Genomic DNA, 21,689 nt, shown 5'->3' with positions numbered 1-21,689 from the left:
ACTGGGAGGATGACAGAGACACAGTACATACAAAAACTGGTCTAAAGCTATTATATACTTAAATGCACGCAGCATTAGAAACAATGTAGATGATCTTCTAGTACAGTTATAATTTGGAGGGTATGATATTGTGGCCATTACTGAGTCATAGCTGAAGGATGGGTGTCATTGGGAGCTGAATGTCCAAGGATAAATGGGGTATCAGAAGGGTAGGCTGAGGACATAGTATGGCTCTGCTGGTAAACAACAGCACAAATCATTAGAAAGAAGTGTCATAGGATTAGAAGAGGAAGAATCCTTGTGGGTTGAGTTAAAGAATGGTAAAAGGACCCTAATGGCTGTTTTATATATCGGCCTCCAAACAGTAGCCAGGATGTGGGCTACAAAATACAACAGGAAATAAAAAAAACATGCTTGAAGGACAACATTACAATAATCATGGGGGATTTAAACATGAAAGTAGATTGGGAAAGTCAGGTTGGTATGGGATCCTAGGAGGGAGAATGCCTACAGAATGGCTTTTTGGAGCCACTTGTTAAGCCCACCAGGGGATTGGCTATTTTGGACTAGGACCTATTAAATGAACCAGAGGTAATTAGGGACCTTAAGGTAAAGGGACCCTTAGGAGACAGTGCTCACAATATGATTGAGTACACTATGAAATTTGTAAAGGAAAGGCCAAGCTCAGATACATTAATTATTTCAGTGGAGTAAAGAAAATTACAGTCGCATGAGAGAAGATCTGGACAAAGTCGATTGGGAAAAGCCCACTATTAGAGAAGACAGCAGATCACCAATGACTGGAAGTCCTGCAAAAAATGAGAAAAGCGTACGAGAGGTACTTGCCAAAATGAAAGAAAGTTGTGAATAGAAAAATGAGCCAATTACAGATGACCAGGGAAGTAAATGCAAAAGAGAGGGCATACAATTAAGCAAAAATAATTGGGAAGATAGAGGACTGGGAAACTTAAAAACAGAAAACAGCTATGGTGATTAGAAAGGAAAAGAGAAAAGGAGAGCAAATAATAGAGGATTCTAAAAGCTTTTAAGTATATAAGGAACAACCGAGAGACCAGGAAATGGCAGAGGAACTGAATGAATATTTTGGATTATTCTTTACGTGAGATGACATTAGTAGCTTACTGGACTTCAAGGGTCTCTGGGAAGTGAAGTGAGTGCTGTCAAGATCACGAGAGAGAAGATGCATGGAAAGCTAAATGTGTAGATAAGTCTCCTGGACTGGATAGAAAGCACCCTTGAGTTCTGAAGAGGGTTGCTGCAGAGACTGTGGAGGCATTGGTAATGATCTTCCAGGAAGAATACTAGGATGGGTAGAACATTGGTTAATGGGCAGGAAACAGAGTGGGAATAAGGAGATCCTATTCAGATTGGTTGCTTATTATTAGTGGTGTTCTGCAGGCTCAGTGTTGGGGTCGCTCTTTTTCACATGGTATATAAATGATTTGGATAATGGAATAGGTAGCTTTGTGGCTAAATTTGCAGTTGACATCAAAATACCTGCTGAGGACGTGGAAAGGATTGCAGGTTGGAGAGGTTAGGAGAATGGGCAAGAAGATAGCAGATGAAGTGCAATGTTGGAAAGTGTACAGTCATAAACATTAGTGCAGGAAATTGGGCAGACTATAATTCAGGTGGGGAGAAAATTGAAAATTTTGAAGTGCAAAGGGACATGGGAGTCCGTGTGCAAAATACCTTAAAGGTTAACCACTAGGTTGAGTCAGAAGTGAAGAAAGCAAATGCATTGTTGGCGTTCATTTCTAGAGGAATGGAATAAAAGAGCAGTAATGTAAGGATGAGACTCTGTAGGACGCAGGTTATACCTCACTTGGAGTACTGTGTATGGTTTTGGGTGCTTTGTTTCAGAAAGGATGTGCTACTTTTGGAGAAGATTTACTAGAATGATACCAGGAATGAAAGGTATATGAGAAACATTTGTTGGCTCTTGGACTACTTTCTGGAGTACAGAAGGATGTGAGGAGGACCTCATAGGACATTTTCAATGCTGAAAGGCCTCAACAGAGTAGAGGTGACAAAGTTGTTTCCCATGGTCACAATTTCAGGATAAAAGGGTGTGAATTTAAAACAGAAATGCAGATAAATTTCTTTAGCCAGTGGGTCGTGAGTCTGTGGAACTTGTTGCCACAGGCAGCAGTGGAATTGACCGGTATTTATTTAATTCAGGGCATTAAGGGTTATGGAGATAAGGCCAGGAGGTGGGGCTGAGTGATAAGGATCAACTTGTGATTAAAAGGCAGAGCAGGTACGACAAGCCGATTGGATAACTTCTGCTCATATCTTTTGATTATAAAAATATAGGTTAACCACTAGGTTAAGACATTAGTTAGACCACATTTGAAATATTGGGTCCAATGTAAATGGTCTCATTTATTAAAGGATGTTGAAATTGCAGTGTAATGTGCATGATGCAAAAAAAAGTACATTTGAGATTTTGGTGCTAGGTTACTGGATATTACTCTTTTAATTCATTTTTCAGTATTATAGCTTTTTGTCCTCAGTTAACTCTGGGATATCTTGGTCAGTTGAAAGGTAGTGTGATGTGGGCCCTTAGTGAGAAGAAAGGGAGAGTGGAAATTAGGGTCCAAATAAGTTGAATAGTAACAAAGTAAACACAATCTTGTGAACCAGGTGTGAAACCATCAGGAGCTCCAAATCATTGGATAGAGTTTTTTGGATTTGCTCCATACCATGGATAATTTTAACATGAGCTTTGAGTGAAACACTGAAGTCTGCAGTTGCTGTGATTGTAGTAAAAACACACAGTAAATACTGGAGGTACTCAGCTGGTCTCACAGTGTCCATAAGAGGTAAAGATATATTACCAACATTTCAGCCTGAGCCCTTCAAGGTATAAGCAAAAAGCAAGCAGCTGTCTAAATAAAGACTGAGAATGGTGGGAGAGGAGTCCAGACCAACAAACAAAAGGTGTTAATTGGATATGATGAGGAAAGATAAGAACAGATTTTGGCTCTGTGAAAGGAGACTGGGAAAAGGGAAGAGAGAACTAGAGGAAAGGAGACAGGGATGAAGATTTGTGGGAGGAATGGGGAGTGGTTTAACAGAAACTAGAGAAGTTGATGTTAATGCCATCTGATTGGAGGGTGCACAGATGGAAGATGATGTGTTGTTCCTCCAATTTGCAGGTGGCTTCAGTCTGGCAGTGCTCAAGACCATGGATAGACATGTCAGCAGGAGAATGGGGCAGGGAATTGAAATGAGTGGCCATTGGCAGATCAACACTATTGCGTTGGACAGAGCCGAGGTGCTTAATGAAGTGATCTCCCAATTTGCGCCCAGTCGCTATGATGTAGAGGAGACCACAAATGGAGCACTGGATGGAGTAGATGACCCCTACAGCTTTACAAGCGTTGCTTTTGGTGGGTAGGGAGGAGTGGATGAAGGAGTCACTCCTGCAGAAGGCAGAGAAGGGACATGTGTCTGCAGGTGGCAGAAATGGCAGAGGAGGATATGTTGGATGCAGCAGTTGATAGGACAAGCGGAATCCTGACCTTGTTGTGCATGGGGGTGGAGGGAGCCAGGGAAGATGAGCTGATAATGGAGGAAATATGTGTATGTGTCTAGTCGAGGGAAAGCCATGTTGTTTGAAGAAGGATGATGTCTCTGAATCTGGCATGGAAGACTTTGTCCTGGCAACAGATGTGATAGAGAAATTGAGAGATAGTACTGGAATCCTTACAGGGGACAGGGTGTGAAGGGGTAGCTGGGTGAGTTAATGAGTTCATATAAGATGTCTGTCTAGAGTATGTCTCCTGAGAGTGTTGCTGGAGATGGGCCAAGTGAATTTGAGGTCTAAGTGGAAGTTGGCAACAGAGTAAATAAAGCTGGCAACCTCATCATGGGTGCATGAGACCTTACCAAAGTAGCTCTAGATGTAGTTGAGGAAGAGTTGAGGGTCTTCTCTGTGTAGCCTATAGCATGGATTGCTCAATGTAGCCAACAAAAATGCAGGCACAGCTGGGGCCCATGTGGGAACCCATGGCTACCCCTTTGACTTGAAAAAAGTGGTATATCAAAGGAGAAGTTATTGAGGGCGAGGGCAAGTTCTGTCCTCTGGAGGAGGTGGTGGTGGAGGGAGACTGGTTGAGCCTATTGTCAAGAAAGAAACTTAGGGTACTGCCTGTTTCTACCTCCTACCCAAGATCCACAAATCCATTTGTCTCTGCAGACTGATAGTTTCTGCATGCTTTTGCCCCACCCAACTGATATCTACTTGCCTTGACTGAAGGAGGACTCAGCCAGAACCATCAAGAATATAGCTTTACCTCCTATTGACACTGCGAGATAGGCTGAGTTCTCCAGCATTTACTGGGTGTTTTTAACATGTGCTTGAAGTTGAGATTAACCAAACTTCCATCTTGGGGGTGTATCTCTGGTCCATTTGAAATAGTGATAGAATGAAGCATATTGTATTAACGTTGTATGATTGCTGAGAAGGTTTAACAAGTAAAAGATTTGAATGGGTTTTCTCTTGTTAGGAAAATTGGAAAGGCTTTTTTAAAAAGAAATCTCCCTTGTGTTGATAAGTTCTTGTTACTTTATTCTCTCTCAATATTAGAAGCTATATGGCTGATTTGAGGCTCTTCCAGTTCCCAGAGCAATTCCATTTTCCACTTATTTCATTGCCGAAGTCATTTTTTTTTTGCAACCTGAGAATGATTATTTGCATATGCTGTGGAAAGTTTTTCCCTGCCAACAAATGAACTTCTTCATTGCTTAAATATTCTGGGAAATATATATTTTTAAAAATTTAGATATACAGCGTGGTAACAGGCCATTTTGGCCCATGTGCCCCTGCTGCCCAATTTACACTCAATTAATTTGCATCCCCGGAACTTTTCGAAAGGTGGGAGGAAACCAGAGCTCCCAGGGAAAACCCACACGGACTGTGGGAGAACGTACAAACTCCTTGCAGATAGTGCGGATTCAAATCCGATTGCTGGCGTTGTATTAACTGCTACGCCAACCGTATTTTTTATATATATTTTGACGTATATATTTAAAGATGAGCCTCAAGCTATTAAGATACAAGTCAAAATAAATTGTGCATGGTAAATTTTTTTAACATATAAATAAAAACATTGGTTATTCATTTGGCTCCTTTAAGCCAACTTTGCCATATATCAGGATCATGGGAGATATTCTATATCAGTGCCACTTTCTTGCACTACGCCTTTTATAAAATTGTGAAATGATTTATCTGTTTTGTATGAAATTGAAAGTCAGATTTGTACTTTGATAAATTGTGATATTGTAGAAATTTTGATTCTTTTCTTAAAATTTGAATGCTATTAAAATGCTTCATAATTTTGCATAGATTTGTATGCTTGTAAATGTCTTTTCTATACTTCATATTTCAAATTAAACAGTTCTGCTAATCAGTCATCAAAATATTGAGTGATGTACCAACCAAACTGGAGAAGTCTGTGTCAAATTAAAATGTAAAGGAATTCTTAACTATTTCACATTTGTTACAATTTAAAATTCTTCCCATCTCTAGAACTCTTTCCATAGAAAACTGGGATAAATGTCAAATTAGTGAATCTAAAATAGAATGTCTTCAATCTGCATTTGCACCAGTGAAAATAGTTTATCAAGTCTCCATGATGGTGATATTCTGCAGATTTGGGAACAAATTGGATGCCTAATTTTAAATAGCAGCTCTCCATTTACTGTGAAGTTGACTGCAGTTTATTTTTTTTAATTTTAGAGAAGAGTTCACTGAAGAGAATATTCAAAATGCAGGTGTTGACAAAATAGCCCATTCAGAAACTTTGCAGAATGCAGATAGTTTGGAAGACAATGATCAGGAGAATTCACTACATAATTGTACTCTGGAAGTACTAAGAACTCATTTGCACCAAAGTGTTGAAAACGTAAGTAAAATGATAAAGATCAGGTATGAAATGAAATTGAAGAATCTAAAGTAGAATATTAGAAATATTTAGTAGATCAGGCAACCTTGTTGAGAGAGAAAAATAGGATTAAAATGTCAAGTTTGTATTCTTGTCAGGATTGGAGAAAAATGAGTTAAAGTGGCACCTCAGACTTGGAGGGGGGGGGTGATGGGGAGAGCTATAATATTAATTGCTAGAAGTTGAGAAATTATCCCGTCCTTTTGCTGAGAATTTCTGAGGATGAGATGAGCAATTTCTGACAACACTTTACCTCAGATACCTCTCAAATCATAGTGTAGTTTCTGTCCATCTGCAAAAACTATGGACATTACCTTCACAGTGTGACAACTAAAAAGAAAATTGGAGGTGGTGTTATCAGCTGCTCTGTGTGGCCTTATTTAACTTTAAAAGCATTTAATTCAGTCAATTAGGGACTCGTGGATAATTTTCAAATTTGGCTTATTGCAGGAATTTGCCTCATTTTTATATCCAGATGGTTTTACAAATGAATGTACAGCGCACTAATCTAGGTGCAGACTGGTGTCAAGCAAGGCTGTGCAATCACGCCAATGGTTTTCAGTATTTCTCACCACATTGCTGCATCTTGTCTGTAGCAAGCTTCCTTCTGATGTGAAGCTAATCTCCAGGACAAATGCAGAAAAGGTTTTCCCACACTACAGAACCAAGATCACCTCATTTGCAATTACTATGCTGTATATGCAGAAGACTTGTTCACTGAAGTATGAGATAAATCTCTCTCACACTTAACATCTACAAAATAAAGGTCCTTTACCAATGATCCACTACACAATTCCATCGTTCCATAATAAAGTCCATGGCATGTTTTTAGTAAATATGGACTGCTTCCCATACTTCTGCTATCTTTCAATAAAGGTAGACACTGCAGATGAAATTCACCAATGTCTTTAGTGTTCCATTACAGCCTTCTGTCAATGCAGCCTTTTGAGGAAAAGTGCCTGAAGATCCTGGCATCTTTTAAACTTGGCACAAAGCTTGGATCAGTAGGCGCTTTCAAATTACAGCACCCAGGTAGCCCTCCTGGGACTCATGTGAGATTACTGGGTCATTTGTGCCTCCTGCACCTTTCAAATAGCAGCCTAACCTAACTGTTAAATCGCCAATCCAGCCATTTAAGGGGATTCCCGTCTCTGTGATGACGTGGTGAGTGATGCATCATGCAGCCACAGGGAATTCCATGTTTTATTTCTGTTCTCTTTCTGTTTAAAGTTCCAGAGTAATGGGAGTTATTTCCCCTTTCAAATAGGCGGAGGGCACCCAGGTAAGTTTTACTGGGTTCCCTGACCACCTCCATTTCGGCCCTTTCAAAGACCCTGTACCTAGTTAATTGTCCAGTTAGCCCTATTTTACAATTTGAAAGGGCCTAGTGGTTCCTGTTCTCTATTATTCTGTGACATGAACTATAGCAGGCAACTCTTAAGCAGTGGTGAGATAGTATTAACATGTCAAAGCAAATACCTCCTATTGGCAAGATCAGTGAACTAATCAGACAGTAGTTACTCCTCAGCCAATGCCCTCATCATTGCAGCCAACTGATTGTAATTAAGCCTCATTGGTTAGATTTAAGAAATGTACAATATTCCAAGCTGTGTCACTGTAAGTGGTTTACATAGTGAAGAGAGGAAAAATTGCAAGTATGTTCTCTGAGCTACCTCTGAAAATAGAGAAGGAACATTCAAGTTCATAAGTAACATGAGTATACAGCCTCCCAAACTTTGCACCCCATTATAATTTACCTGCTGTTAGTAGCAGAGCATTTGGTGTAACATTGAACCTATAAAATCGGAATGGAAATAAGCCATCCTCATTTCTGGGAGTTGTTTGCAAAAGAGGAGATTTGTCTTGTTTACTTTATATGTGTGAGTGTTTTCAGGTTTATTATTTAGCTATCATTTCATAGGTCAAGGTTTTGCAGGATATTTTAAAGCAGGTCTAACTTCCTGCCTGTGTTCTGATTTGGGGGAATTTTGCCAACAGATAATCTGGCACAGAATTTTTAAAACTTATATACTGGAATGTGGGCTGTATTGCTTGAGGAAGAAAGGTAAAAATGCAAGTTAAAATTTTACCATAATAATTTGTATGCACTTTCATGTTTTCAGTACTTTGAAAAATTTCTGATCTTAAACAATTAAATGTTTTAATTGTATACTTTTAAATGAACAGTTGAGATATTCAAAAGAATTTAAAAACCATGCCTCCATGGCCAAAAGGATAGATCAAGGCATTGTTCTCTTTAGAGTTTTCTGGGCAGTGCTTCTTGTAGACCACTGTATCTCCAAACTGTTGTCTCCTGAGCTTCTGTATCTGAGTAGTGAGTCAAGAGTTTGCCTTTAGCTTAGCAAGGTTGACCTTCTAGAACCAGGGTTGGCATATTCGAGAGGAATAATGAATGTAAATTGGGTTGCGTGGGAAAATTTTTCAGTTTAAAAAAAAAACGTCTGGAGTACTTGAGCCTTCTCCAAAATTCTTTCCAAGAATAATCACGTTAGTTACCAGTAGAAAAAGAATGAGACTTTCTGATTTATCATTCGGTTTTTATTTTCGTGTAAAGTACAGAACTCCTTTTCGTTTGATTATATTAAGTAGACTTTTTGTGATTAATGTTTCTTGGTGGTTCAGCAAATCTTAAGTAGAGAAAATTGTGACACTTTTACCTATTTAATAGAATTGTACAAAAGTGCATCTTTTAAAAAAAATTATTTGTGCATTAAATCAAATGTGAGGTCTGAAGCAAACAAGCTCACAACAACGTGTAATTTTTTTCTAAGAATACCACATCTTTCAGATTATGTACACATCTTTCAGATAGACCTGAATAGTTTATTTTATTTTTGGATCTTGTAGGATGTGGAAAACCTTTCTGTACCCAAAGTTCCACTTCTGGATGTGCCTGAAGAAAGCCTGGACAATGAACCAATCATACATGAAGAAAACAATAATAAAGAAAGGTGCTCTTTTTTCCATTGGGAGAAAAAATGATTCAATTATATTTATTAAAATACAAAAGTATTCTTTGTCCATTTCATAATCACAAATATAATTCAATCTTAAAATGCAGTCTTTAAGTTCATGAAAGAGATGATATTCTGCTTATATTATCTGCAGATGGTCAAATTAATTATTTTGGAGTAGCTTATAAGTAAAAGAAAAACATATGAAATGTGTAAAAGGCATCTTCTGAAGTATATTTTTGAAGACTTTTACCATGCTTTCAAATAACTTTAAAGATGTCTGGTGATAAGAAAATTGGTAACCAAGTTATTTTATCTTTAAATATCTTGGACAATGTAGTGGTACTTTTGTACAAGTTGTATTAGTATTTATATTTATTTTATAATGTCATATCTTAAGTGTACTTCATTTCTTGAATAATATATTTGAGATGAATTTTAAATCTTACGTTGGCCCATATTGATTTTCTGTGAGAACATATGGAAAAGGCCCATGTATGGAAAACACTTTGAAAATGAGCCAGAGGCAAAATATGAAATGCATTTTCGTTTATGCAGGAAGGAATGCACTTCAGTTTCTGAAATTGGCATGGATAATTCTTCAAAATTAACTTTGGTGAGTAAGAACACTTTGACATTCATTTAAAAATCTCAAATCTTCAGAACAGGGTTACTCGGTTACTCTGATCTACATATAGTAATTAGTTAAATATGACATGACCTGCCTAAATCTTTACTGCATTTGCCAGTGGAACAGCTACTATCCAGATACAGTAAAATCCTTGTTATCCAGAATTCAAGCAATTGGCAGCCTCAAGCAACCAGCAAAAAAAATGTGGAAAATAAATGGGTAAAAATACGCATTTAAAATTATCCCCCCCAGGTCAGTTTGCCAATCCAAATAGCAGCCAATCTCAAGAAATTGGCAAATTATCTGGCATCAAATAGTCCCCATAGTTGGCATATATATTTGTTTTAAAATTATCTATTTAAATAGTAACAAAGAGAGGAAATAAAGCTCGATTTACCAAAGTAGGTGAGAACATAGTTTTTAGGAATATTATTAACTAGAGATTGTGTTTGTTTTTGTTTTGAAGGATGACAAAGATTTGATTTTAGATTTAATCTTGGTGGAAATGGAAAATTGCTTGTTGCAGCAGACATGAAGAATAACAACATTGTAACAAGAAAATAGTGGTTGCGCTGTTTTTAAAAAAAAAAATAATTAAGTGTACACAATCTTGCATGCTTCTTCAGGAATAGAAATTAGTCCATGGTCATTAAAACAAGAAATGCAATACCATAGCAGTAGAGTGATGTATTTATTTTCCAAAATTAAATTATTTTCATTTTGGAGTAATTGAATTTTTGAAGGTGAGTGCAATGTCTATACATTGTTGAGCATTTTGTTCAAATAATTTTTTTTCTCTAAAAGATGCTTTTCTCCTAACTCGTACTTATATTTCCGGAATTAGGTCTTCCACTCCAGGGCATCCAAAATGTTTTTTTTTATATAAACGTGCATTGTCCTACTTTCATTAATAAAGCCCATACCCAGAATTACTCTATTTCCTGTACTTTCAGCCTCACCTACTCCCACCCCCCCCTCGACAAAATTAGTTTAGGATCCCCCACCAATCTCTGCATCTGACTCTCCTGCACATTCCCACCCCCAACCATATCTTCCAATCCCCACTCTTGTCATCTTTTCACAGGAATTTTTTTTCCTGAGAATCCATGATTTGCCTTTCACCCACCTACCCTTCCACCTCCTTCATCAGTTCCTGCTGTCATTGCAGAAAGCACAAAACTCGTCCCTTCATCTCCACATAGGGCCACAAGCTGACATTCCTAGTGAAGCAGAGCTTTGCATGCACAGAGACCAAGCACCAATTGAGTGACCTCTTCACTGAACCCCTGCATTCTATCTGTGGGTCTAACCTTGAACTCCTGTATCCCACTCAACATTTCACACAGACATGTCTGTTCTCTACCACATGCGCTGCTCGAATGAAGCCAAATGTAAACTTGAGGAAAACTCATTGTATTGCTCCTGGACAACGTTCAACTTAACATCGTTTTTTTTTTAAATTTTGGATAACCCTCACCTCTATCTGGTTCCATTGTTTCCAACTCTACCTACTCCTGTTATTTTCTCTAACATTTTCTGTCCCTACCATTGATTTGTCTCTCCCTGCTCTTGCCTTCTGTCCAATACTCTGTCACCTCTTAGCCCCTCTCCATCTTTTCTTTCAACCGCACCCCCAGCACTATTTTTTCCCCCCTTGATATACTTGATAACACCCGTTCTTGTAGTCTCAATAAAAAAATCCTGATCATATCTATTCAACAGGGCTGCCTGATCCTCTAAGTTTTCTGGCCTCTCCTTGTTTGCATAATCTACTGTTTTTCCCACTATTACAGTCAAGTGCTGTGAACCTGGGTACTTGTGCAGTAATGATTTGTCCCAGACCTCAATATAGAAAAGCTGCCTTTGGGTGGCTGGGATATAGTGAGTAGGCAGCTACTTTGCATCCTGGGGGTATTTCATTATTAGAAAGGAAGCAAGTTGCTAGCCATTTTTTTAAAGCATAAAGTATGTACCTGTGTATGATAAACCAAGTGCACTGTAAGAAATCAGAGCAGCTCTGAAATCTTAATATTTTTCTCAGAAAAATGCTGACTACCATGTGAACATTGCAGATTGTTAACAAATTGCTAATAGTTCATGAACCTTTTGTCCCATCTACTCTTTCAGAATTTGTGTTCTGGGACCTATGATCTAAACGCTAATAAAGAGTCTGATGTACCAAAAAGTCTAGAGGTTTCAACTCGAGATAACAGAATACGCCCAGAAATTGCTCGCCTTGATCTGAAGCAGGTGACTGAAACAAATATCTGGGAAGGTAATTGCATATTCAGAAAATTTAAGACTTAAAATGATGGGCACAATGGATTTATTTGAGTTGTTCTGCTGATTACCTTGTTTTTGAAGTTTTCATTGGCTTGTTGTCAACTGATTGGGGGGAAAAAAAATGACAGCTTCCAAATTTCATGTAATTATTGGCTTATTCAAAAACATGGTTAAATTTCTGCTCAGATGTATGTTTGCCCAATTGGCTTAATTTGTACTTTGGTATGTTTTACCTACCTGGGGAAAATACAAGCAAGACTTTCATTCATCTGTACATTGGTTTATTGTCATAGCCACAAGTACATTCATTTATTAATGCATTAAATTTTTGCAAATAATCTAAGAATTTCAAGATTAAAATCATATTGAGCCTCAGTGTTTCGGCAATCTTTTGTCATAAAAGCACAATCCAGTGAAAGTAGCTGTGGCTAGATAGCTCACACCTCCACCTCCATTGCACCAGCTAAGCCTTCTGAGGAGTTATTTTTAAAATTATAATCTTCAAAGGATTAGGCACCTTTTGAAAAATCTTTTTTTAGTTTTAAATAAATTTTCCAAGTACAATATTTGTTGCAACTCAAGAATCTAGTAACTGGATCTTAAATGTTATAAAATCAGTTTGGTTTGAGGGTGCAATTAACTAAATCAATATTTGTCCATTATTAGTTACCCTTTAAATTCAGTAACTTGCCACTCATTGTTTCTGGTACAAAATCTTACTGATGTAAGGATGGTCGATTTCCTTCTGTGGTTAATTAATATTTTATAAGACAGGAATTAAATTATTTGATTATTTAATTTAAATGCTCCCCCTACTATGAGTGAATTTGAATTCCTGTCTCTGGTTCATTATTCAGACCTCTACATACTGAAAAAGGGGACACAGATTAATTTTAGTTTACCTTTGAAAGAAACTGTGGCTGGTGTGTGATCTAATCTTGGGGAAGATAGCTTAAGTTCAGTGAGGAGCATTTCAAAGATGTTAACCATAAGTGGTAAATATAAAGGTAGTTATGAAAGGGAATTGGGTGGTCTGGAAGATAAGGCCTTGAACTGAAAGAAGGCCAACTTCAATGATATAAGACAGATCCTGACAAAGTCGACTGGGAACTATTCAGGTAGGTTTGCTGACTAATCATTACATGTGAAATGATGCATTTGTGATGAATCTGTTCCTGCAATGGTGAAAGGAAATGAGAGCAAGTCCAGGAAATCTTGAATATCAGGGGATATTAAAGACTTGGGGGGAGAAAAAAAACACAAGCATATAACAGTTGGAAATTGAAAAGGGTCTTTCCTGTTTCGGGGTATATAAAGTTTAGGGGGCTACTGAAAAAAGAGCACTAGTGGGCAAAAGTAACAAAAATCCCAAAGATTGTGCTCACGTTCAGGTCTGAAGATCCCTATGTTCAGTTACTCTGTTGCCCATGAGGCTCAAGACACTGGCATAGACTTTGCAAAACTAAATGCTCTCACATTTTTCTTTGTGGGATATGATGGGTTGAACAGTATCTGTGATGGTGTGGGGATTGAAGAGAAGTTGTGGTGGAGGTTGTAGGGAAGAGAAATCTCAGATTATGACAGTAGTAATATTTCAGATGCAAGACGCGGAGTGGGATGTTTGAAAAATTGTAAATTGGGTGAAGCTGTTCAAAGGCAGGTGGGGAGAAAATTGGACGTTGATAGAGTCACTGTTTTGGGTTGGGTTGTTTGAGATGCACACCATTTTTAATTTAAATTGGAGCTTGAACAATGATCCATCAATGCACTGTAAATACAATGTGGCTAAGTTAACCTGCAAACAGTATTTTACATGGAAAAAATGGCAGGGATGCTGTAATGACAGAGCTGCTCCTGGTGCAGACACATGAGAGTTAAGACAATGCTCTGTGGTGTCCTACTTCCCGATGTTATGCTGATATCCCCATACAAGTTTTAAACTGCCTGTAGAAGGGGCCAGTGTTGTGGTTTTTTTTAATATCTGTGAACCCATGGAGGTCTATGCCCAAGATGTTGTCTGTGCTTGGTAGTAGACCTCAAGGGCTTGTAGGCTTCTGAAGATCAGTGGATTAGTTCAGGGTATCAGAGTGGGAGAACACCCATCCATGCACTCCCCTCCCCGCCCCCTCAACTGAGAAGCTGCTTCCTGGGAGAGGAAGGAGTCCACAACAGTGGGCTTAAGGCCAAATACATTACACCAGACTGGGCTGCTGGAGACAGGCTTGTGATAATCAAATATCAGGATCAGGATTTTTGAGCCGATGACCAGAAGTGTTTCTGGATGGCCTTGTTCGCTGATCGGGTTCATTGATGGAATGGACAGGATTACAAAGTGAATCCATGGACATTGTGTCTCTGAAAGGACTCTCATGTGCTTCTCTTTCCTTTGATGAAGGTGCTGTCTAGTGGCACCTTTTTGTGCAGGGTAATTAAAAATTAACAGATTTTGTGTATTGTGTACATGACCATAAAGGAATCTTGGCCCAGATTTTGATGTCTTTCTCTGCACTCTTGAAGTGGAAATCATGGAAGAATTATTTATTTTTTGACTGAAAAAGTCTGATTGAATTTGAGTGATGCAAACTGACTTGCACAGCAATCATTATGTTTCACACCAGAGAATAAACAAATTTCATTTGCTAAAGGAGTTATACAGTTCAAATTTTAGATGAATCAATTTTTGCAAAAATGAACTATGAAAGTCAGATCTTTCCAAATAGATTTGTAGTGTTTGCCAAGACAAAATTTGTACAACAGGACATAAGAAGATTTGGTTCTTGTTGAGGTTTTATATTTAATGTTTTAAGGTATTATTTGAAGAGCAAAGAGCTATTTGGATATTCTAATCTAGTTGGTAATTAAAAACACCAATTAACTGGATGTTCTTGCAGTCATCCTGATTTTTAAAAAAAGATCATTTGTTTTTGATGGAGAATTCTTGAATGTGAAATTTTCAGTACATTTCGGTGAGACCAGTAGTAGTGTATGTTTGGAATATTTAAAATCTTGTACAACAGATTGTTAAACAAAACTAAGGATTTTAGATTAACAGTGCCACATGAGCATGGTTTGAGGATTGGTTAATCACTGTAGCATTAGCATGACGCTATTACAGTACCAGTGACTGGGATTCAAATCTGGAGCAGTCTGTAAGGATTTTGTACATTCTCCCTGTGTTTGCGTGGGTTTTCTCTGGGTACTCTGGTTTCCTCCCACCCTTCAAAATCTTAGAGTTTGTGGGCTGGAATGGCCTGTTACTGTGCTGTATGTCAAAATTTAAATTTAAAAATCATAGGAATATTTGGCCAATTTTCAGTATGGCAATGTATAATTAGTGAAATTCTGGAAGGATCTAAGCTATTTATCATATCAGTTACTTCAATGGGACAATAAATTTAGTTATATTTGCTTTATGTTGTACATAGCTCTATGCTGTGAAGACCTAAAGAAAATAATAATTGAAAAGGATTATAGGAGATGAATAGAAAAGTATGTGGGAATAAATGAAAGTAACCACTTAAAAGGGAAAAATTCTCAGAATTAAACAAGAAAGTCTACAGATGCAGGGGTTGAGTGCAAACAAATGTCCAGGAGAAACTCAGCAGGTCACACAGCATCTATCAAATGGTAAACAATGTTTTGGGTTTGAACCATTTGGCAAAGCTTAGGCCAGAAATGTTGCTTACCCTTTGCTTCCTATGGATGCTGCATGAGATCCTGATTTTTTTTTTTCTCCAGCACATCTCTTTATTTAGAGTTTTCTATTTACCCATGAACACATCAGAAAGTATGATGCAATTAGTTCATTATGTATTTGTCTTTATTGCAATGGAGTTGATTAAGAATAAGAAATGTTAAATGTTTATCAAAGCACTTTTTGTCATTGGGTGATTGTTTTCAGTGCAAATGTTACCTTCCAAATTAAAATATAGTATAACATTTGTGCTCATGAGAAATTTTGAGCATTCTTCTACTTAGAGCAGTAGTGTAGTACAATTTTTTAAAGTAAACTTGTCTTTTAATTTGCCTTTTAATCTTAAAACATTTATGTCAAATTCAAAACTTGGACCTGACATGGGAAAAGATCTTTTGAGTGGAGCACACAGATTAGTCAAGTGAAATTTGTTGTTTGTTGAGGGTGAAATTAACATATGCCTATAATTTGGATGGTATGAAATTTGGTTTGAAGGAAACTGAAAGCAAAGAAGATCTATCATGGTGTTGCCAGTCACAATTACATCTGATATGGTCAACAAATTGAAAACACTGTTCATTGGTTAGAACTTGGTGCTTGATTTGGTCTCTTCTGGTAAATTTGCTTATTGTTACATCTGATGCTTACTGTATCTATTTACACGAATATTTCAGTGTACAAGTCGGCTCCCCATTTTCAGCCTCATTTTAATGGTTTTATCATATGTGTATAAGTGGATATTTCCCCCCCCCCCTGCCAAAACACCACAAATTTTCTGCAAGAAAGATACCAAACGGTGCTGGGTCCAAGTCTTCACCATCGGCTGCAGCCTGAGTTGGCAACTCCATTCTCAACATTGAGGGCAGTGCCGTCCACATTGAAGAAGTCACATCACTGCCCAAGTGTGCTCAGTGCAAGAATTTCGGCTACATGTTGGCTCCGGCAGGAGCAGCGACCTTGGGCACTACAATTGTAAAATGCAAGGGTGGGTTATGGTGACGCCCAGCAGTGGGGAAATGTCAGGGAGCGGCAGTGTCTGTAATGGATCTGTGTTAATATTGATATTTAGGTTAATGTTAAGCTATATTTCATATAAAAATATCTTAGTATAAGTCTTCTTCTTTGGCTTGGCTTCGCGGACGAAGATTTATGGAGGGGGTAAAAAAGTCCACGTCAGCTGCAGGCTCGTTTGTGGCTGACCAGTCCGATGCGGGACAGGCAGACACGATTGCAGCGGTTGCAAGGGAAAATTGGTTGGTTGGGGTTGGGTGTTGGGTTTTTCCTCCTTTGCCTTTTGTCAGTGAGGTGGGCTCTGCGGTCTTCTTCAAAGGAGGCTGCTGCCCGCCAAACTGTGAGGCGCCAAGATGCACGGTTTGAGGCGTTATCAGCCCACTGGCGGTGGTCAATGTGGCAGGCACCAAGAGATTTCTTTAGGCAGTCCTTGTACCTTTTCTTTGGTGCACCTCTGTCACGGTGGCCAGTGGAGAGCTCGCCATATAATTCCTGCTTTGCGGAAACTGCCAAAATGTTTGGCCTGGAAGTCAGCCTGAAGAAAACTGAGGTCCTCCATCAGCCAGCTCCCCACCATGACTACCAGCCCCCCCACATCTCCATCGGGCACACAAAACTCAAAACGGTCAACCAGTTTACCTATCTCGGCTGCACCATTTCATCAGATGCAAGGATCGACAATGAGATAGACAACAGACTCGCCAAGGCAAATAGCGCCTTTGGAAGACTACACAAAAGAGTCTGGAAAAACAACCAACTGAAAAACCTCACAAAGATAAGCGTATACAGAGCCGTTGTCATACCCACACTCCTGTTCGGCTCCGAATCATGGGTCCTCTACCGGCACCACCTACGGCTCCTAGAACGCTTCCACCAGCGTTGTCTCCGCTCCATCCTCAACATCCATTGGAGCGCTCACACCCCTAACGTCGAGGTACTCGAGATGGCAGAGGTCGACAGCATCGAGTCCACGCTGCTGAAGATCCAGCTGCGCTGGATGGGTCACGTCTTAGTATAAGTACGTTAGAGTTAAAAATATTTCGAATGCAGGAAATGTGGGCTGAATACTGGGTCTCAGGTCACAGCACATTTGCCAAAACACCACTGCAATAAGAGAGAACTCAGTTGGAGTCTTGGCAACTGGAAAATAGAACCACAATAGTACTGGTGTTCTTAATTGAAACTCAAGAACAATGAAGTATTTGCTTTATGAAAAACTCAAGTAGTCAAGAAGAACTGCTGAAGGGGGCTATCTGATTAAACAAAACAGGTTTGTGTTTGTGATCATCAGACTTCCTAGAATCTTAAAACACTTTCGGTACTTGAATAGAGATGAGGTCAGAGGTTTTTATGGATATGGAGTAGTTTTGAAGAAAGGCAGGAGGTTTTGGAAAAATGAAACTAAAACTGTGGTGATGTCAAGTCATATGTTATCAGAAGACGGAAGAAACTTGACATCCTGGAAAGACAGGACTAGTACAATAATCTCTATAAAGTGAGGGAGATACTGTTCTGTATTGTATTATCCTTATTATAGAGATAAACAACATAAGTGGCTTTTAAATAAGTAAGACCACTTCTGACTGCTCTTTGAAGAAAAGAGAGGCAGCCTCATGTACCCGGAAAAAATAATTTATTGTGAGATCACTGTTCTACAACCCTAACAAGAAAGGGGGAAACTTGTGAAAACACTTGTGAAGAATACCTCTCTGAAAGACAGCTCATCAAGAGACTTGTAAGTTTAAAGAGATGTGAAGATATAATGTTTAAAAGTGCATTATAATTACCTCTGAACCACAATTTAAAAAAATCCTGAAGTTTAACAAGAAGCTTGAAACTCGACTTTAAAATTGACTTTTCAGACTCAAGTTTAAACTGAAATAGTGTGGACTTTAACACACCCACTCACACACAAAATTTAAGAGATAAGTAAGAAATGTTATTAATACTCTAATAAAAACAATTTTTTAGGATTGGGTGAGTTTTCCATTGCTGTTCCTTTGTTAGTATTAATAAGGTTTTATTAGTTTGTAACATGCTGGCGGTGGGGTGGTGCTTCCAGGGTCATATTATACACCAAATCTATGTTGAGAGGTTTTTTGAGTTGAATTTAAGGTCTTAAAAGTATATCTGGAGAATGTCAATCCCTGATTTTTGAGTGATTTTTTTTGAGGATTTCAAGACCCTATTTATATGCTGATATATATGGTAATCCAAAAAAACTTTTTGCAGGTATGTTTTTCAGCAGAAAAGTCTTTTAAAATGAGATTTGCCATTATATTAAAATATTGTCTCAGCTGTGTGGTTGTAATTTTTAGAGAAAGAAGAAAAGGATATGGATCAATCTTTAGTTCCATGAAATTAATATTGTGGCCTCTTTTAGAAAGGAAAAGCAATAATTTATATCATGGTTACTACTTAATTTCATGTTTTAGAAACATTCATTTTTCTTTCACCCTGAGTATATTTCACTTTCTCTGCAATTACTTAAGTGTGATTTGTATCTCTTTTTTGTAAACTTTCCAGTATTTAGAAATTTTTTTGTTGGATTGCCTGACTTACCTGTTCTACTGCTGCATGTTGCAATTCTTCTGTAGAAAGTGCCTATTCCAAGTGGCATCAGAACAGACATCCACATGCTCTGTAGGATTTGTAAAAGCTTTGTGGGCAGCTTTTTAGCCTGCTGTCTCACCAAGGATCAGAGTGAACAATTTAAAATGTAAATTTAGACATACAGCACAGTAGCAGGCCATTTTGGTCCACAAGCCCATGGTGTCCAATTTGCACCCAATTTTAACTTCTATGTTTTTGAAGGGTGGGAGGAAACCGGAGCCCCAGGGAAAGCCCACACAGACACAGGGAGAACATACAAACTCCTTACAGACTGCATGAGATTCGAACCCTGGTCCTAATTGCTGGCGCTGTGAAGGCGTGCTGCCCTATGTTTCCTTGTCATTGACCATATGAACCATTTTAATTTGGAACTAAAATCCTTCAGCCATTCTAACGGGACTTGTCTCAACATCACAACTAAGATTTCTATTTTTCAAAAGCCGTTAAGATTGGCACTGGCCTATTTTACTTGATGAAGGGCTCAGGCCCAAAATGTTGATTACCCTTTACTTCCTATGGATGATGTGTGACCTTCTGAGTTTTTCCAGTGTGTTTATGGAGTGCATGATTCTAATGTTTTACATTCATCACAAAAATATTACCAGGCTATGTGAACTAGGTTAGGCAAATCATTAAAAGGGAAAGTTATATTATAAATAAGCTAGTATCTGAACTGCATGAAAATGCTAGAGAAATTCAGCAGGTCACACAGCGTCCATAGGAAGTAAAGATATATAACGAACGTTTCAGCCTGAGCCCTTTGTCAAGGTACGAGCAAAAAGTCAGGCAGGCGCCTGAATAAAAAGTGGTGGGCGAGGGGAAAGAAGGAAGAATGGGCAAGGTGAGGATCATAGGCCAAGAGACAAGAGGTCGTAGGTGGAGTGAGACGGGAGAGAAAAAAAGCTGAGGTGATGGAGGAGGGAGTAGATCTCTAAATGGAGAGGGGAGAGGGGAGTGGGGAACTGGAGAAAATGAGGCAGGGTTAAAGAATGAGTGAGAAAAAGGGGAGGGACCTTATAGAAACCGGCAAAGTTAATGCTAATACTCTTTGGTTGAAGAGTGCCTAGACTGAATATTAGATGTTCCACCAAATTGGAAGTAGTCTCGGTTTGGCATTGCTGTTGTGGAGAAAGAAACATAGGGCTTTAACACCTTAAATAAGGGGGACAGAAATTGGATGCTCATGATTAAAAATGAGGTGCTTGAGTTCCAGGAACTGGGAATTGTTGAAGTGATGGAGGGCATGTGAGATATTATGGATATGGGTAGGGAGGGTCTGGACCAGAGGCGATTAAAGTGGAGTAAGATGATACCAGTTTGGTGGGGAAGAGACGACAACACACCCAACCAGTTCCCCTCCATCACTACCCTCCTCTGCCTGGCAGAACTTTTATAAATTCTCCTTTGACTTGTCCCACTTTCTCCAAGCCAAAGGGGGAGCTATGGGTACCTGCATTGGCCTTAGCGATGCCTGTTATTTGTTGGCCATGTGGAGCAATCCATGCTAAAAGCCTAAACTCTTCCTCCACTATATTGTCGACTTCAATGATGCTGCCTAATGCACCCATGATGAGCTTTTCAACTTTTTCTACTCTGCTGCTAACTTTTACCTCTCTCAAAGTCATTTGGTCCATTTCTGTCAACACACCCCAATTTTGATGTCTCTTTCTCCATCTTGGGAGACAAACCCTCTATAGACAATTTCTACAAAACTACCAACTCTCATAGTTACATTGACTTCACCTCTTCACACCTAGTCCCCTGTAAAGATTCTATTTCTTTTTCTCAATTCCTTTGTCACATCTGCTCCCAGAATGAGTTTTTTCATTTCAGAACATCTAAGATGTCCCTCATCCTTCATAGATTGTGGCTTTCCATCTCCTGCCATATACTTACCCTGGCCCCCACCACAACAAGGAGAGAATTCCCTTTATCTTCACCTAACAGCTTACTGGCCTCGGCATCCCATATATTATCTTCAGCAATTTCCATCACCTACAACATGATCCCACCACTAGACTCCTCTCCCTTCCCCTCTCTGCTTTCCATCCTTCCATGATTCCTTTGCCCACTCATCCCATCCCATAAATCACTCCCTCAGTACCTATCTGTAACCAGAGGAAATGCTACACTTGCACCCACACCTCCTCCCTCACCACTATTCAGGGCCCCAAACAGTCCTTCCAAGTGAAGCAACATTTCATATGAATCTGCAGGGATCACCTACTACATCCATGCTCCTGCTGTGGGCATCTCTACACTGGATACAGACTGGGAGATCATTTTGTTGAGCACATTCCCTCTGTGCACTACAACAGTGGCCATCTGTTTCAATTCCATACCCATTCCCACATCAACGTGCACTGTCATACCTAGTTCTCCCGCAAATTGGAGGAACAGCATGTAAAATTCTGCCTGAGCGCTCTCCTGCCTGCTTTTTGCTGAAATATTGGTTGTATGTCTTTGCTTCCTTTGGATGATGTGTGGCCTGCTGGGTTTCTCCACTACTT

General features: G+C 38.9%; 1 protein-coding gene across 1 annotated transcript in view; it reads left to right on the top strand.

Annotated features, from left to right (window-relative positions):
- The window catches only part of fam13b (family with sequence similarity 13 member B), a gene marked incomplete at its 5' end in the record, with an annotated part of 93,152 nt that overhangs the window by 32,538 nt on the left and 38,925 nt on the right, over positions 1-21,689 (top strand). Inside the window, 4 exons of the mRNA XM_069899021.1 lie at positions 5,768-5,933; positions 8,841-8,944; positions 9,506-9,563; positions 11,706-11,853. Coding sequence (XP_069755122.1) covers positions 5,768-5,933; positions 8,841-8,944; positions 9,506-9,563; positions 11,706-11,853 — 476 coding nt within the window. The remainder of the gene's footprint in view (positions 1-5,767; positions 5,934-8,840; positions 8,945-9,505; positions 9,564-11,705; positions 11,854-21,689) is intronic.

Source organism: Narcine bancroftii, chromosome 9, assembly GCF_036971445.1.
Source record: "Narcine bancroftii isolate sNarBan1 chromosome 9, sNarBan1.hap1, whole genome shotgun sequence".
NCBI lineage: Eukaryota > Metazoa > Chordata > Chondrichthyes > Torpediniformes > Narcinidae > Narcine > Narcine bancroftii.
This window is presented reverse-complemented; position numbering and strand designations above follow the sequence as displayed.